This window comes from Nicotiana tabacum, chromosome 14 (assembly GCF_000715075.1).
Source record: "Nicotiana tabacum cultivar K326 chromosome 14, ASM71507v2, whole genome shotgun sequence".
NCBI classification, from domain to species: Eukaryota; Viridiplantae; Streptophyta; class Magnoliopsida; order Solanales; family Solanaceae; genus Nicotiana; species Nicotiana tabacum.
In genome coordinates, this window is record NC_134093.1 from 69121765 (window position 1) to 69139711 (window position 17947).

The following is a 17947-nucleotide window of genomic DNA, read 5'->3' on the forward strand; positions in this document are numbered from 1 at the left end:
CGCATTTTTAAATTGGTTGATATCATGTTCTGGGGGTTTCAAAAGATATGAATTTACTCAATATAACTAATAATTGAATAAATAAAGAGTAAAAATATACTATTTAAGAACTCGAGAAAAGTAAATATGCCTCTTTCTATCGTGGAAGACCGAAGCCTAACTTAATTTTAGGAACTACCGACTATGTCTATTTATAAGTAGATTATTACAAAAATTGATCAATTCATAAAATATTACTAATATTAGTCAAATATTATCAATATTAGCCAATTATTTATTTATAGCCAAAAAAGGTCAAATGTTTGCTTTCTTTTGAGTGGGTGTTATTAGAATAGATTGGGTACATCTTAAGGAGCCTGGATCTCAATTTTGGGATGATTTGGTGGAGTTTTGAGGTGGTTTGAAAATTCGAAGTAGAAGATGAACATGAAAAACATAATATGTGTATCACACTGTGTATCATTTGTGTATCACATGTGTATCATATTTGTATCAAATGTGTATCACATATATATCCATGTATAACTGTGTGTGAGATATATGCGTGATACATGTTTGATACATGTGTCGCAGAAGAATTTTTTTAACTCGATTTTAACTACGAATTGTGATACCAAATCACCTCCAATCTTCCTCAAATTTTGTATATTGACTCATTTATTTGTTTTCAATGAATTTCCATCATACCCATTGGAAAATGTCTTTTTTTTGCTTAGAGTTTTGGAATCTTGCTTAGAGTTTTGGAATCTTTTTTTTGCTAGAGGTTGATAAGTGGGACTTATTTGGGACATTTATGTAAGATTTCCTTTTATTCCTTTTGAAAAGGTTCAGCTAGACAAAGAGTATGCATTCTTTTTTGCTTGAGAAAATGAGGTCTAGATCTAGTTCTACTTCGCTTATCATTCTAAACTCATATTTATTACTTTTGTCACGACCCAAATCTCACCATAGGGGTCATGATGGCATCTAGTCTCTAAAACTAGGTAAGACGATAACTTACAACAGTTAAACCAATAAAATATGATATAATAAAGTAGAGTTTAATATAAATACGGAAATAAAGGTGATACAAGCCAACATGACAATAATCACAACATATTCCCAAAACTAGGTAGTACAGAGTCTCGAGCTCTAACTGAATACATAGAAATATCTCAAAAAGCAATACTGTTCGGATAAAAAATTGACAATATAAATATAAGGAAAGAACTCTAAGGGACTGCGACGATCAAAGCAGCTCTACCTTGAATTCTCACGATCAAAGAAGCTCTCACTGTCTAGGTCTGCTACCTCTAACACCTCGATCTACCCAATAATGTATAAAAGCATAGTATAAGTACACCATGGTCGGTACCCAGTAAGTAAAAAGACTAATCTTGATGAAGTAGTGACGAGGTCAAGTCAGGCGATACACACTAGTCAAAATAACTTATGTAATAGATCAAGACTGGCAACATAAGTATAAAAAAAAACAATAACAATAACCTCATCAGAATAAGTGATAATAGCTCAATACAAGTAGAGACTCAGTTTCAACAATAAATAATCACAAAGGAACTCACACAAATGGCACCTCGTGCCCACATTATCATCACAAAAATAATAGCCACCTGTATCACTCTGCCCCGACAAATCCACAATAGCCACCCGTATCGCTCTGCCCAAATAATATCATAATAGTCACCTGTATCTTTCCGTTTAGACAATATCACAATAGCCACCCGTATCGCTCCGCCCAGATAATATCACAATAGCCACCCATTATCGCTCCGCACAATCAACAATAGTGAAATGCCACCCTTATACTCCGCACAACAACAATCAAACCACACAATATTCCCACATGTGCAACAATATCACAAAACGATAACACCAAAGGTTTATCACGATATAAGCTCACAACTTATCAACAAAGTGTACAAGGACATGACAATAACATAAAGGCTCTCAACAAATAAATCATGACTATGGCTAAGTCACTGTAGCGATCATAATCATGAAATCATAAAGTGATATAAGCATGTTCTATATAAGTTACTTTATCAAATTAAGACATATAATAGCCTACGGTCCAACCCGATCACAAAGCCACACATAGCACCCATGTACACACTCGTCACCTCATATACACATCGCTTTTCACATAACACGTATGAGCAATCAAGGCTAAATCCTAAGGGGTATTCTCCCACACAAGGTTAGGCAAGATACTTACCTTAAATAAGCCAAATCAGTACTCTACAAATCCCTTCCCACATGAATCAACTTCCGTACGGCTCGAATCTAGCCAAAACGATTTAATAACATCAATAACAGTCATAGAAAACAACCCTGAACAATAAGGCTTCGATTTGAACAAAAATCAAAAGTCAACCCAAAAAGTGAAGCCGGGCCTGCCTCCCGAAACCTGACAAAATTACAAATTCCGAACACCCATTCGGATACGAGCCCAACCATACCAATTTCATCCAAATTCGACTCTGAATCGGGGTTCAAATCCTCAAATTATATTTAGAAAAAATTTTACAAAAATTTCTAATTTTTCTCACTTAGATTCATCAAGTAAATGCTAAAAACGAGGATGAAATCATGAATAATAACCAAATCTGGTTCAAGAATACTTACCCCAATTTAAATCGTGAAAATTCCCTCCAAAATTTCCCAAATCCGAGCTTCAAATTTCAAAATGTAATAAAACAACTAAAACCCTTACAATGAAATATTTAATATTACTGCGTTGTGGTCCCCTTCGCGATCGCGGGACCTAATGCGCGATCGAGAAGAACAAATCAAACACTGCCAAAAAATTCTCCTTCGCGAACACAATCTGGACCCCGCGAACGCGACCCATACCTTTACTGGCCTGCGTGAACGCGTTCCCTCACACGCGAATGCGAAGGCCAACTACTTGGCGATCGCATCAAGTCTTCACTCTACGCGAACACGACCACCTAGGCACGAACGCGATGACCACATCCCCTCTAGGCTCTGCGAACGCGACAACCACATCACGAATGCGAAGGGAAATACACCAGCCACCCATATACACTACGCGATTCTCCTTCCGCGATGGCGATGAACACCAGAAAATTTACACCTCCAAACATGGGAAAAATGATCCGAAACACACCCGAGACCCCTAGGACTCCGTCAAACCACACCAAACAATCCCAAAATATAATGTGGACCTATTTTGAGGCCTCAAATCATACTAAACAACGTCAAAACCACGAATCGCATACCAATTGAAGCCTAATGAACTATTTCAAATTCCAACTTCAAACTTGCGCCGAACATGCCTAAACAACTCGGAATGACCTCAAATTTTGCATACAAGTCATAAATTACCGTACGAACCTATTCCAAGGTTCGAAATCCCAAACGGATATCAATAACTACAAAGTCAACCATGAGTCAAATTTATGAACTTCTAAACCTTGAAACTTCCAACTTTCACCAATTATAGTCAAATCAATTAGAAACCTTCAAATCCAAACCTGGACATACACCTAAGTCCAAAATCACCATTCGAACCTAATGGAACCACCAAAACTTTTATCTGAGATCAAATACGCAAAAGTCAAATGCTGGTCAATACTTGTAACTTAAGCTTCCAAACTAGGAACTAAGTGTTTCAAATCACTCCAAAATCTTCCCAGAACTAAACCAACTATGCATACTAGTCGTAATACATCATATGAAGCTACTCGCGGATTCAAACCACCAAACAAAAATGCAAATACTCAAAATGATCGGTCGTGTCACACCCCAACCTCGGGAGGTGCGACTGGCACACAACGCCCGAAGGCCCGTATGAACCAACGCCCATGCTTACACCTATTTAACAATAAGATCTAGGCTAACAAGGCCTCTAAGTAACAATACCGAAAATTTAAAAATGTGCATAACTGACTAAGAAAGAACATCAACATTTATACAACTTCATAACTATTACCAACATGGCATAACCAACCGTTACATACAACCAATCATTAGTCTGCAAGCCTATAAGAGTGCTAAAACATAGTACATGACTTGGTCGGGACAGGGCCCCAGCGTACCTAAAATAACGTAAACATACACTTCGGTACCTATTGACTTCTAAACCGTTACTCCGAAGAGGTGGAGTGCAACGACCAATAGCTGGAACAAACACCCTACTAGGGAAGGACGCCACTGGGTTTATCTGCACCTGTGGGCATGAACACAACGCCCGAAGAAAGGGGCGTTAGTACGGAAAATATACTGAGTATGTAAGACTCAGAAGATATGTAAATCCAAGACATAACATAAGAGATATGGATACATGATTTCAACTCGGATGTCGAAGAAAAGCCACTAGGGGTGTAAACTGTGGAAACCATAAAACTTAAAGTATGCAAGTTTCATAAGCAGTTAAACCACTCATGGAGATTATGCACTAAGTATAATAAAATATTACCCAACCACTCTTTGGGGCATGCCGATCATATCGTACCCGGCCTCGCAAGGGGCTCGATAAAGTTTGTTTCCTCCACCACATCGTACTTGGCCACAGGAGGTCCTAGTTATACCTAGCCTCAAGAGATCTCAGTTGTACCCGACCACTCAAGGGATCAGTAGTATTTCATAGCACATCATTTCGCACCCGGCCTAATATAGAGCTCGGTCGTACCCGGCCACACAAGGGTTCGGTCTACCTGACTACACAAGGGCTCAGTAATATTTCACATTTGGTCTCATCATATCCAACTGATATGTGATTACATAATAGGTGCTGTCCCTGACCGTCTATAGCACGGTTCAGTGGAGTAAAATAGATACATATGTATAAGTGCAATATATGGTTATTTTCAAGAGACGCGAAGGTTTCACTCAAACGTGTCATAATCATACTTTCCTACTTCAAGACACTATATGGGAACATATCAAACTTTAAAAGAAAGCTACCGGTAAGAATGTATAAGAACAAGAACCACGTTATTGAGAAGGGCTTAGAGCAAACCAATATTCAACACAGAAACCCTAGAGAGAGAGAGAGAGAGAGAGAGAGAGAGAGAGAGAGAGAGAGAGAGAGAGAGAGAGAGAGAGAGAGAGAGAGATAGATAGATAGATAGATAGATAGAGAGAGAGAGAGAGAGAGAGAGAGAGAGAGAGAAGATATACTTACACTAAATTATGCCAAGAAAGAAGGTTGCCTTATATACCTTGTTGAAGAACTAGCTACATTTCCTTAAATTCCTACGCCTTAGTGGTGATTAACTCAGCCTCCAATGAGCCTCCAAAAATCAATATAACGGGTGTTACAGTGATGATCCAAAGCATTTTTCGCATTGAATCCTACTAGAATCGCCTCTGATTCCGTTTAGTCTGCTTAGAAACTTTCAAAGGAGGTTTGATAGCGTTTTGGGTGAGTTAGAGTGGGTGACACTTCCTAGAATGAATAAAAAAGAGCTACGCTGCTTTTTATACTATACCAGGTTTAGGAATTTACGCTGCTCCCACATGTAAAATGGGTTGCCCCTCCCCGGTCACTGCACATGGTGGGACAACTGGCGTAAGTCAAATGAAACGTGTCTAGTGATGACTCTAGGAAAATGCTTAGAGCCTTGAAATTGATCAAACAAATCATTAATTCTTGAGAGCGGATACTTGTTCTTAATGGTCACCTTATTCAGATGTCGATAATCAATACACATCCTTAACGAACCATCTTTCTTTCGAACTAATAACACTGGGGTTCCCCCACGGGGAAGTACTAGGTCGGATAAAGCCCTTATCAAGAAGGTCCTTCAACTGATCTTTTAGTTCCTTCAACTCGGCAGGAGCCATCGTGTATAGAGGAATAGATATCGGTTGCGTATTAGGTGGCACATCAATGGCAAACCCGATCTCTCTCTCAGGTGGAATTCCCAACAGCTCATCGGGGAACACATCAGGAAATTCGCTAACAACCGGAATTGATTGAAGGATTGCAGACTTCGCCCCCGCATCCAGCAACCACACCAAATGATAGAAACATCCTTTTTATGGTCATCTTTTGAGCCTTAAGGTAAGACTTTCCTTTTGGTGCTTCCACATCACCCTTCCATTCGATAACGGACTTGCCCGGAAAGTTAAAGCGAACAACTTTCTTCCAACAATCCATCGTAGCATAACAAGAGGCCAACTAATCCATACCCATAATAATATCAAACTCTACCATTTCTAATTAATTTAAATCAGCTATGATATGATGATCATATATCATTACATCACAACCTCGATTTACCCGCCTAACTACCACGGACTCGCCTATGGGGGTGGACACTTCAAACGGTTGACGTAACAATTTAGGTTCTTTACCACATTTACTAGCAACGAATGGGGAAATGTACGACAAAGTGGAACCTGGATCTATGAAAGAATACACATTAACAGAAAATACAAATAGTATATTTGTGACCATGTCTAGTGATGACTCTAGGTTCTGTCGCTCTGACAATGCATAAATGCTATTTTATTGTCCGCCCGAGCTAGTCACTCCACCTCTTCCTATACCTCTCCCCACCGATGGTGGCATATTTTGCTTACGAGGATGCGATGCCGATGAAGAAGCTTCTGCATATCCCGTTGGCAGTATCATGCCACCCACATTTCACTCTGGGAAAAAGCGCATGATATGACCGGGCTGCCCACAAGAATAACACAAGTCTGAACACTGGAAACAATGCCCAAAATGACTTCTACCATATCAGCCACAATGCAGCATCGGGGGTCTCGTACTACTAGAATCCCCACAATTCTATGAGCTCTACTCTTGGGAATTATGCCCCTGACCGAAATAAGTGGCCCGTTATCGATGCTGGCCCTAGGACTGTGATGGCATGTTAGTCACTGAATTAGGCGAATGCAGAGAAAATGGAGGTCTAAACCCGCCTCACAACTCTCCTGTGTCACCTGTGGACCGAGCTCTCTTAGATTGACCATGGTTGTTTTCTCGAGCAGCTCGTTGTAGCCTCTTGCGATCCTCCAAGTTCTGAGCATAAGATTAAATATGGACAATATCCATATCGGATTCCAAGAAGCTATGGTACATTCATTTATCAGACGTGATCCCAAACCACCCACAAATCGATGTACCCCCGTCACTCATCTTAGCCACCACCGAAGGAGCATACCTAGCCAAAGAGTTAACTTGCATGCTATACTCCTAGACATTCATATTACCTTTCTCCAATCGTAAGAATTTGTCTTGTCTCGCTCGGCAGAGCTCAACGAGAAAATACTGCTACAAGAATGCCTCAAAAAATTCCCTCCATCCTGATGCTGGGGCAAGAGTTCCCCTAGACTGTTCCCACGTCTCGTACCAAATCATGGCTATATCCCTCAATCTGTAAGAGGAAAGTTCCACAGACTTAGTGTTAGTGGCATGCATAACACGTAATGTATGCTGTATTTGATCTAGAAAATTTTGGGGATCTTCGTTTGGATCTGTTCCTGTGAATACCGGGGGATCCTAATTTATTAAATCCTGAACTTTTGCACTAACTTATCCATCTAAGGTGTCAGGGGCCTGACTTTGGGCCTGAGAGGCCACTAATCGAGTCAACAGCCATACCGCACTTCTCATATCTAAATCTTGGTCAGAAGCAACTAAGAGAGGAATATAAGGTACACTAGTTTCTCTTTGTTATTCTGGGATAGTGGTGTTATCCCCGAAATCTGAGTACCAACCTCATTAGGAGTTTCATGTTGATTTGTAGGGGCAGGTGGCACCTGACTGGTGCCCTCCCATGCTTCTTCATTCAATCCCTGAACAATTTCCTGACGTCTCTTGGTAGGCATCGCTATAAACACAAACAAGATGGGGATTAGAAGCGAATACTAATGACTAAGCTCTATCCCACGATCTAGATTAGAAATAAAGGCATCCTCCCTAAATATCCCTTAGCTTCCTATTTATAATTATATGGTGCACGACATACCCATAAATAAGACTCTATTAGATACGGCTTGCAGACTCCCTGGGACACGACCTGCTCTGATACCAAGTTTGTTATACGCCAACCTCGGGAGGTGCGATTGGCACACGATGCCCGAAGTCCCGTGCGAACCAACGTTCATGCTTACACCTATTTAACCATAAGATCTAGGCCAACGAGGCCTCCAAGTAACAAAGAAATTTTAAAATGTGCACAACTGACCATGAAACAACATCAACATTTATACAACTTCACAACTGTTACCAACATGGTCATAACCTACCGTTACATACAACCAAACATTATCCCACAAGCCTCTAAGAGTGCTAAAACATAGTACATGAGTTGGTCGGGATAGGGCCCCACCGTACCCAAAATAACTTAAATATATACTTCGGTACTTATTGACTTCTGAACCGCTACTCCGAAGAAGTAGAGTGCAATGACCAACGGCTGGAACAAATATCCTACTAGGGAGGGACGTCACCGGGTCTATCTGTACCAGTGGGAATTAATACAATGCCCAAAAGAAAGGGGCGTCAGTACGGAAAATGTGCTGAGTATGTAAGACTCAGAAGATATGTAAATCCGAGACATAACATAAGAGATATGGACACATGATTTCAACCTAGATGTCGAAGATAAGCCACATGGGGGCGTAAACTGTGGAAACAATAAAAATTAAAGTATTCATGTTTTATAAACGATTAAAACACTCATGGAAATTATGCACTAAATATAATAAAATATTACCCAGCCATTCTTTGGGGCATTCCATTCATATCGTACCCGGCCTCGCAAGGGGCTTGATAAAGTTTATTTCCTCCACCACATCGTACTCAGCCTCCGGAGGTCCCGGTTGTAACCGCCTCAAGAGATCTCAGTCGTACCCGACTACTCAAGGGCTCGGAGTGTTTCATAGCACATTATTCCGTACCCGGCCTCATAGAGAGCTCGAATTGTACCCGACCACACAAGGGATTGGCCGTACCCGACCACACAAGGGCTCAGTAATATTTCACATTTTGTGTCATCATACCCAACTGATCAGTGGTTGCACAGTAGGTGCCATATTCGGCCGACTATAGCGCGACTCGGTGGAGTAAAATGGATACATATGTATAAGTGCAATGCATGGTCATTTTCAAGAGACACTGATGTTTCACTCAAACGTGTGAGAATCATACTTTCCTACTTTATGACACTATTTGGGAACATCTTAGACTTTAAAAGATAGCTACCGGTAAGAATGTACAAGAACATGAACCACGTTATTGAAAAGGTCTTAGAGCAAGCCAATCTTCATCACGAAAATCCTATAAAAAGGTAGAGAGAGAGACTTACACCAAATCATGCCAAGAAAGAAGGTTGCCTTACATACCTTGTTGAAGAACTAGCTACATTTCCCTAAATTCCTACGCCTTCGTGGTAATTAACTCAGCCTCCAACGAGTCTCCAAAACTCAAGATATCGGGTGTTACTGTGATGATCCAAAGCTTTTTCACGTTGAATCCTCCTAGAATCGCCTTTGATTCCATTTAGTCTTCTTAGAAACTTTCAAGGGAGGTTTGAGAGCGTTTTGGGTGAGTTAGAGTGGGTGACACTTCCTAGAATGAAAGAGAAAGAGCCACACTACTTTTTATACTATACTAGGTCTAGGAATTTCCGCCGGTCCCACCTGCAAAATGGGTCGCCCCTCCCCGGTCACTACACCTGGTGGGACAGCTGGCGCAAGTCAAATGAAACGTGTAGCCACCTTCTGTCCTCACACAAATCTCCAGCTGATTGTCGCGCTAGAAGCCAAACCTATCAAGCTTTAAGTCGGGTCATTACATTCTCTCCCACTTAAACATACATTCGTCCTCGAACGTGCCAAGAGTCATTCCAAAGCCATCAAATCAATGTGTAAACTCACCATACACATACTCACGGTGACCCCACATCATCTCAATCCATATAAGCCCGTCGCCACAACCTAACTGAAGATCCTTTCTTTAACCTTAGTTCAAAAACCTTAGAACCCAATCTCTAATATCTGAAACTTATTAAAAAACCCGATTCTCACATATATACACTAAATAAGTCTAAACAAGCTGCATCGATCCATAACATATTCTAAAATACAATCACACGATGTACCACATAATCAACATACTCATAGTAATATGTTCCGACCAAAATAACTGCTCATTATTACATCCGATACTGGTAACAAACCTCATATCAAATAAAACCTTGTTCCGAACCTTCACAACACCGCTAATGATGTAAGAAACATGTGGAAACTCATAACCACTTACCCAATCAACAAGTTATGGAGTTCTCTCGCCCGACCAAGACCATTACCAAACTCTAAACTGATTAATGACATTCTCATCCAAACATGTCTTATCCAAATCCAATTGCACTAATTCCAGGCCCAATGATCTCATCTTACCTAGTACAAGCTATTAGACCGACAAGCCACACCAATTGCCACTTAGTCACAAACAATGCAATCCATGCACCCAACAACAACAACTCAAATATAACTAATGACGAAAGGAGAACCAAATAAGAGAACCACCCTACGAGTCCTACAAGTACCGCCACAAAGCCCACCGCTATGAACACATCTCACAGAAAGAAGCAAAGCACACGAAGAATCATATCCTATCATGAGCTGGATACGGCATGTAGCCCGATCCAAACATATCGCAAGTCTCAGCACCATCCAGTGCTAGCCCCAAGTTCTACCCATATACAAATCCGGAAATCCTTATTCACCATATATACATCTTGAACTCATTAGAACCTTCTACAGAGTCATTCAACTCGCTCCAATACCCAATGTGTAGCCAATATACAACCCGCGCTCCACCAGTACATGAATATCCAAAAGAAGTAACCAAACGATTTCTTTCCTTGCTCACTACATCCACAACGTGTATCAAACCTGAATCAACTCAAGGCCCTTACATACCCATAAAGTACAGTACATCATACAATCAACCGATATCTTGTTCAAAATCATCCTAGAAATCATCCTTTTCAAGTCATAACTGACCCACAAGCGTCCCTTAGTCTAGAAACTGATATAACATATGACCATGCAATCCGATTGTCGATAGTAGATTCCCCCACTTGGCTTGAAGCCAGAGAACACATCATCTTAAACCTATAGTAATCTTCCTTCACAACAATCCCGATTATGCACTGTTGATCAACTGAAAGATCTACCAATACATCCACATCCTAGCTTGGACAACACATTGAAATGATGATCAAGCATCCATAGCCCTCGTAGAAGCCAAACAAGAGCGATATACACGGTCCACTACAGTAGAATCCCCAATGGGTATAGACACATAGACATGGGTATCCCGAGAATCACGAGACATAACCAAATACAAAACAAAATAGTATGACATATACGAATAAGTAGAACCCAAATCAATAAAATAGATACATCTCTATTATAGATCGGATCAATACCTATAGCGTCAACATTTGATGCAACGACCTCATCCCTACCAGGGAAAGCATAACAACAGGCTTGGCCTCCCCTTCTAGGACATCCTTTACCCACATGTCCTCTACCTCTAGATGGTTGTTCAGGTGGAGTAGCAAGCGAAGTAGAACCCATGTCCCGAGTACTCTGCTGAAGTCCACCTCTCTGAAGTCTAGGACAATCTCTCATGATATGCCTAGTATCAGCACACTCAAAACAACCCCTTTGCAGGCGTGGCGGTTGGTACTGAGTCTGTGCTGGATGATTGAAATAACCGCTATAGGAAGACCGTGTAGAAGGTGCACTGAAAGATAGTTGTCCGATATGAGTACCTGATGTTTGGCATATTTCGATATGTATTGATATTACTTTACCCATGTTTTAACCGCTTCTTGATGTTATTTGATCTTTAAAATGCCCAACATGGTTTAATTATTGGTTTTATGACTAATTGAGTTGTGTGTGGTGAATTAGGGTGTATGGAGTGCACAAATATGAAGAAAAGGTGCCCTAGGTAGAGGAAGAGAGATTGGATGCGTCGCATCCAATCTAGAAAAAGATCAGATTTCGTACACCCTTAGCAGTGAAGTCGGCCCATAGCATCCGCCTTAGCATCCGCACCTGGGCAAAGCTGAGAAGTGGAGGACGAGGTAGATGTGAAGCATCCACCCTAGCATGCGAAGCTGAGAAGTGGAGGACGAGGTGGATGCGACGCATCCACCCTAGCATCAATCCCTGAAGCTGATTTGGATTAGAAATAGGAGAACTTTGGCCCACGACTTTTGTACGCAATATATAAGCCAAAAACGCCTCTTTTAGGTCATCTAACATATTGGGAAGAGGGAAAAAAGCCACGAAAAAAGCTGTGGAGGCCGGAATTCATCAAGTTTCATCTTTCTCCCACCAAACTTAGTAATTTTTATGTTTCTTTGTATGATTTGTTGTTTGGCTACCATGTCTATATGGAGCTAAACTTCACATTCTAGGGTTGTGGTTCTTTCATGACTATTGTTATTCGGATATTGATTTTGACTTCTTGATTTATCATATTAGTTTATTTATTCAATCTTGTACTTAATTATTTAATTGCTTGATCACCAATTGAATATTATCTACGAATCTAGAATTGAACTCGAAAGTGGGAATTCTATATTGCATATAGGATTGAGTAGGGCAAGTTCTTGAACTCGGGCATCGGGGAACGGATTCGTGGTTAGGATAGACATATACCTAATTGCCTTGCTTGGTTGATTTACAGGAATTATAAATGCGTTCTTGTTGATTCTAACTCCATAGACATATAGGCGTTAGGTTAGCTTGAATAGGCGAGTAAGAACTCGACAGATTCTTATGAGCAATATTAACCCTGTCAACCAATAAGCTAGATAAATTAGTCGGTCAATTCAATTGAAGAATACAATAGGATTGTTAGATAGCCCATAACCCTAGATCGTTTTCATTACATTGATATCATTAAAATCTGCTCTTTCTCTGTTCAAAGTTTATTATTTATATTTTTCTTATTTAATTAGTTTAGAATAAAATATTTTTAGGTTTAATTCTTGTTTAGATAATTAGGATAGTCTAATTTAGTTAATAGTTAATCATAAGTCCTCGTGGGTTCGACATCCGACTTTTAGTCACTTTATTACTTGACGACCGCGTATACTTGCGTGAGTGTGTTTGGTCCCAACAAGTTTTTGGTGCCGTTGCCGGGGACTTAGAAATTAACTATTTTTCTACATTAGGCTTTTACTTTTATCTTTACAATTTTTTTTTGCTTCTCTTTTTGTAAATATTTTATTTTTATAACTATTTGATTTTTCTCTTAGTGTGTTTCTAGTTCTTTCACCATGACATCTGGGGATGAAATATATAGAGGTAAGGTTATTGATGAAGACTCTTGGTTGACGGAAGACTTATATGGCCCGTCATTTTGGGCTTGTCATGACCTGAACTCTTGGAAAGATGAATTTGAATATGGGAGTAAGGGTTGGTATTGGGACGAATATTCTCGATTAAGGGAATATGCGGAACGACGTTGTCTTCTGACAACGTTGGTGAATGATTGGTCTAAGGAGAGAGATGATCTTGCACATAAAATTGATAATTTTGGCTTGGCTGTGCATAACTTGGATGCAAATTTGAATGAAAAGGTTGATGCGTGTAATGGCCAACAATTTAATGATGAGTTGTGTGAAGCTGAAAAAAATCTTCTAGACTAAATTGAGGAGCTAAAACGAGAATACCAATCATTAGACCATGTTTTTCTTGAGGAATCCAATGTTGAGAAGAATGCTCTAGAGTCATATGAGGGAATAGATAACATTACTTTGGGAGACTTGAGTGTGTGTGTATATGGGGATGTAAATAGTAGTACAATTCATGAGTTAAGGCGTATTAGACCTCATTCCAATCATTTTTCCACATTGTGTTTAGATAGTAAGATAGCAATCGAGCCATCTGAGCCAATGAGGGGGTCAAAGGGTGAGGATGAGAGTGCCTATATTTTTGAATTTGTTGTGCCAAAAAGCAAAAATTACATTCCTCATCTAAAGGCCGAGAAGTGTAGAGTGAAAAATTTATTACTTGGCCTGGTTATCTTTGTAGCCCCACCACTGGAGCATAGCCGCAAACTGGATGCCATGTTAGGGGCTCAATTCATAAGTTCGAGGTAGAGGCAAAAAGTGGTTCACGTCGTGCCGCTACGTTAAATCAGGCGCTTGTTGGGAGGCAACCCAGCTTTACTGCTTTCTTTTATTTTTGTTTACATTTTATTTTATTTTATTTTTATTATTTTGTAGTATTTATTTTTGTTTTGTAGGATTATGAGCATAGGAAGCAAAGCCATTAGAAGAGTGCAAAAGCGAGCTAGATGGTGAGGACTAAGTGTGGGGTGCCCACACAAAGGACGATGCCTGGGGAAAGTCTGAGTACCTCGTGAGCCGCTATTGCTTCGGCCTTTGGCCTACCAGGGAGTCTCGTTTACCCTCTTATTATTTATAGTGTGCATTGAGGACATTGCAAAATTTTAAGTGTGGGGTGAGGAGATCGTTTGGATGAGTTTCTGTGCTATTTTAGCTTAGTTGTAGTACTCATTCTTAAGTGTAGTAACTTTTGTGAAAAAAAAAAAGTAGAAAAAAAGAAAAAAAGAAATTACAAAAAAAAAAAAAATGAAAAAGTAGAAAAATTGGACTTTTCCCGACGATTGATCTCCTAGACAGTTTTCTTGAGGGATTAAAGTCTAAACAAAAATTCAAAATATGTCTTTTAGCTTTCTTTAGGTAGTAATAATCCCCTGTGATTTTTCTTTGTGCCTCGGTTCTTTTCCATGGGATGTAGTTTGAACCGGGTAGCTTTTTTCTTTCCGAGTAGATTAGGAATTTAGGGAATAAAAGGAGCAAGAATGATGAACCTAGGCGCCCTTGACTTGTTTGATAGTAACATATTTATGCTTTGGCATGTGTAGTATCTTCTGTATGATTTGAATTTATTGATGATGCCTTGTTAAATTGGATAGCATATTTTGTGGCGCCTATGTCTCGTTTACATGACTTATGTTCACCTTGTGTTTAATACTTAATATCTCGTGGCTCCGTGAATACTTGCATTGCTTGAGAGTCGGAATGTGATCGTCCTTAGTGAGTCATGTGCCATGTGTGGTGAGGTTTTTTGTGTTGTCCATGTATTGTACTTTGTGTCTAGAACTTGCCCGGTATGTGAGTTAAAGCGAAATTTTAGGTGATGCTCGGTTTGAAAAATGATTTTAGGCTTTCTTTGATCTTTTTGAGCTTATTGCTTATCACAAATAAAATCTATCCCTAGTTAACCCTTTTGAGCCTGTAGACATTTTATTTGGTACCCACGTTACAAGCCTATACCCTTTTTATTCTTAATTGACATTGTTTTGATCCTTTTACCTCTTAAATCACTTTAATTGTTAGATGAGCGCTAAAAGAAGTAAGAAGGGACTAAGTGTGGGGTGACTTTTGAGTGGAACCAATGAAAGAAAGAAAGGTGCACTTATTTTGTAAAATAATACACCACTAGCGGAAATTGAAAGAAAAAAAAGAGAGAAAAATCTGGAAAAAAAAAGAAGGAAAAATAGAAATGAATAAATTGTTGTCTTGTTCTTGCTAGTGGGTATGAACTAAATTAGTGCTTAAAGAAAAAGGGACTGTTTTGGGGGTGATATTGTTTGTGAAATTTTGTGATGTATTAAAGTGCTTAGGAGGGTGAGTCACTATTCCTTAAATATATCCTACCCGTCCCTTAGCCCACATTACAACCATGAAAAAGTCCTAATTGATTTTAGATCGAGCGAGCTTTCATTAGTAGAGATTTACATTAAGGGCAAGCCTATGGTACCAATTTCATGCATGTGACTTCTTTGTGAGAGTGAGCGATTTTCTTTGATATATGTGAGTCATTAAAATATATTTGATCATGAGATTCGAATGTGTGGATTGAACTCGCTCTCTTGTTCTTGTTGTGAGGGCACATGGTTTCACGAGGGATAGGTAACGTTATTAGACTTCTCTATGATGTTGGGTGTTCAAGCCATGAGTGCATAGTGACATTGAGTCGGTTTTTGAGGTTAGGGTTGTTGTGAGCATGTTGTCTTTGTTCGAATATGTTTAAAGAAGGGCATAAGTAAAGGGAAGTGTGTGTGATGCATAGTCTAGAGCCTAATTGTTGCAAATAACCATGGTCATAGGTGCAGTGTGCTTTGAATGATAAGAGCTTAATTTTGTTTTGTCTACTATAGGATGGTTTGTTCGAGGACGAACAAAGGTTTAAGTGTGGGGTAGTGATGTTTGGCATATTTCGATATGTGTTGATGTTACTTTACCCATGTTTTAACCGCTTCTTGATGTTATTTGATCTTTAAAATGCCCAACATGGTTTAATTATTGGTTTTATGACTAATTGAGTTGTGTGTTGTGAATTAGGGTGTATGGAGTGCAAAAATATGAAGAAAAGGTGCTCTAGGTAGAGGAAGAGAGATTGGATGCGACAGATTTCGTACACCCTTAGCAGTGAAGTCGGCCCATAGCATCCGCCTTAGCATCCGCACCTGGGCAAAGCTGAGAAGTGGAGGACGAGGTGGATGCGAAGCATCCACCCTAGCATGCGAAGCTGAGAAGTGGAGGACGAGGTGGATGCGACGCATCCACCCTAGCATCAATCCCTGAAGCTGATTTGGATTAGAAATAGGAGAACTTTGGCCCACGACTTTTGTACGCAATATATAAGCCAAAAACGCCTCTTTTAGGTCATCTAACATATTGGGAAGAGGGAAAAAAGCCACGAAAAAGCTGTGGAGGCCGGAATTCATCAAGTTTCATCTTTCTCCCACCAAACTTAGTAATTTTTATGTTTCTTTGTATGATTTGTTGTTTGGCTACCATGTCTATATGGAGCTAAACTTCACATTCTAGGGTTGTGGTTCTTTCATGACTATTGTTATTCGGATATTGATTTTGATTTCTTGATTTATCATATTAGTTTATTTATTCAATCTTGCACTTAATTATTTAATTGCTTGATCACCAATTGAATATTATCTACGAATCTAGAATTGAACTCGAAAGTGGGAATTCTATATTGCATATAGGATTGAGTAGGGCAAGTTCTTGAACTCGGGCATCGGGGAACGGATTCGTGGTTAGGATAGACATATACCTAATTGCCTTGCTTGGTTGATTTACAGGAATTATAAATGCGTTCTTGTTGATTCTAACTCCATAGGCATATAGGTGTTAGGTTAGCTTGAATAGGCGAGTAAGAACTCGACATATTCTTATGAGCAATATTAACCCTGTCAACCAATAAGCTAGATAAATTAGTCGGTCAATTCAATTGAAGAATACAATAGGATTGTTAGATAGCCCATAACACTAGATCGTTTTCATTACATTGATATCATTAAAATCTGCTCTTTCTCTGTTCAAAGTTTATTATTTATATTTTTCTTATTTAATTAGTTTAGAATAAAAAAATTTTAGGTTTAATTCTTGTTTAGATAATTAGGATAGTCTAATTTAGTTAATAGTTAATCATAAGTCCTCGTGGGTTCGACATCCGACTTTTAGTCACTTTATTACTTGACGAACGCGTATACTTACGTGAGTGTGTTTGGTCCCAACAGTACCATGGGGTCCCTAGCTAGATGGAGCACCTGGGTAACCTGAAGTGCAGACTGAACTGCCGTCTGACAGAGCCTCCACCATGATGTGTCAGAGCCGAAGAGTAAACTAGTAAATCCTCTAGAACCTCGAGGCCTCTTAGCCTCCCTATCACCTCTCTCCTTGCTATGGATACGCTCCAACCTTCTAGTAATCTCCACAACCTGATGGAATGGAGTCTCAGTCTCCAACTCCCGTGCCATCCTAATTCTGAGGCTATAACCGAGTCCCTCAATAAATCTACGGACTCTCTCTCTAACACTGGAAACCAAAGCAGGTGCATGAAGAGATAAATCAGTAAGCCTCATAGCATACTCGGACAAAGT

At 39.7% G+C, this 17947-nt stretch overlaps 1 protein-coding gene across 1 annotated transcript; it reads right to left on the reverse strand.

The window, feature by feature from the left end:
- Positions 1–5667: 5667 nt before the first annotated feature.
- On the reverse strand, positions 5668–7806 carry LOC142168979 (uncharacterized). The gene is made up of 3 exons (XM_075230166.1): positions 7696–7806; positions 6325–6375; positions 5668–5958 (listed from the first exon to the last, which is right to left on the reverse strand). Exons 1-3 carry the CDS (start codon positions 7804–7806, stop codon positions 5668–5670), a joined length of 453 nt encoding a protein of 150 aa, XP_075086267.1.
- Between the last annotated feature and the right edge of the window lie 10141 nt (positions 7807–17947).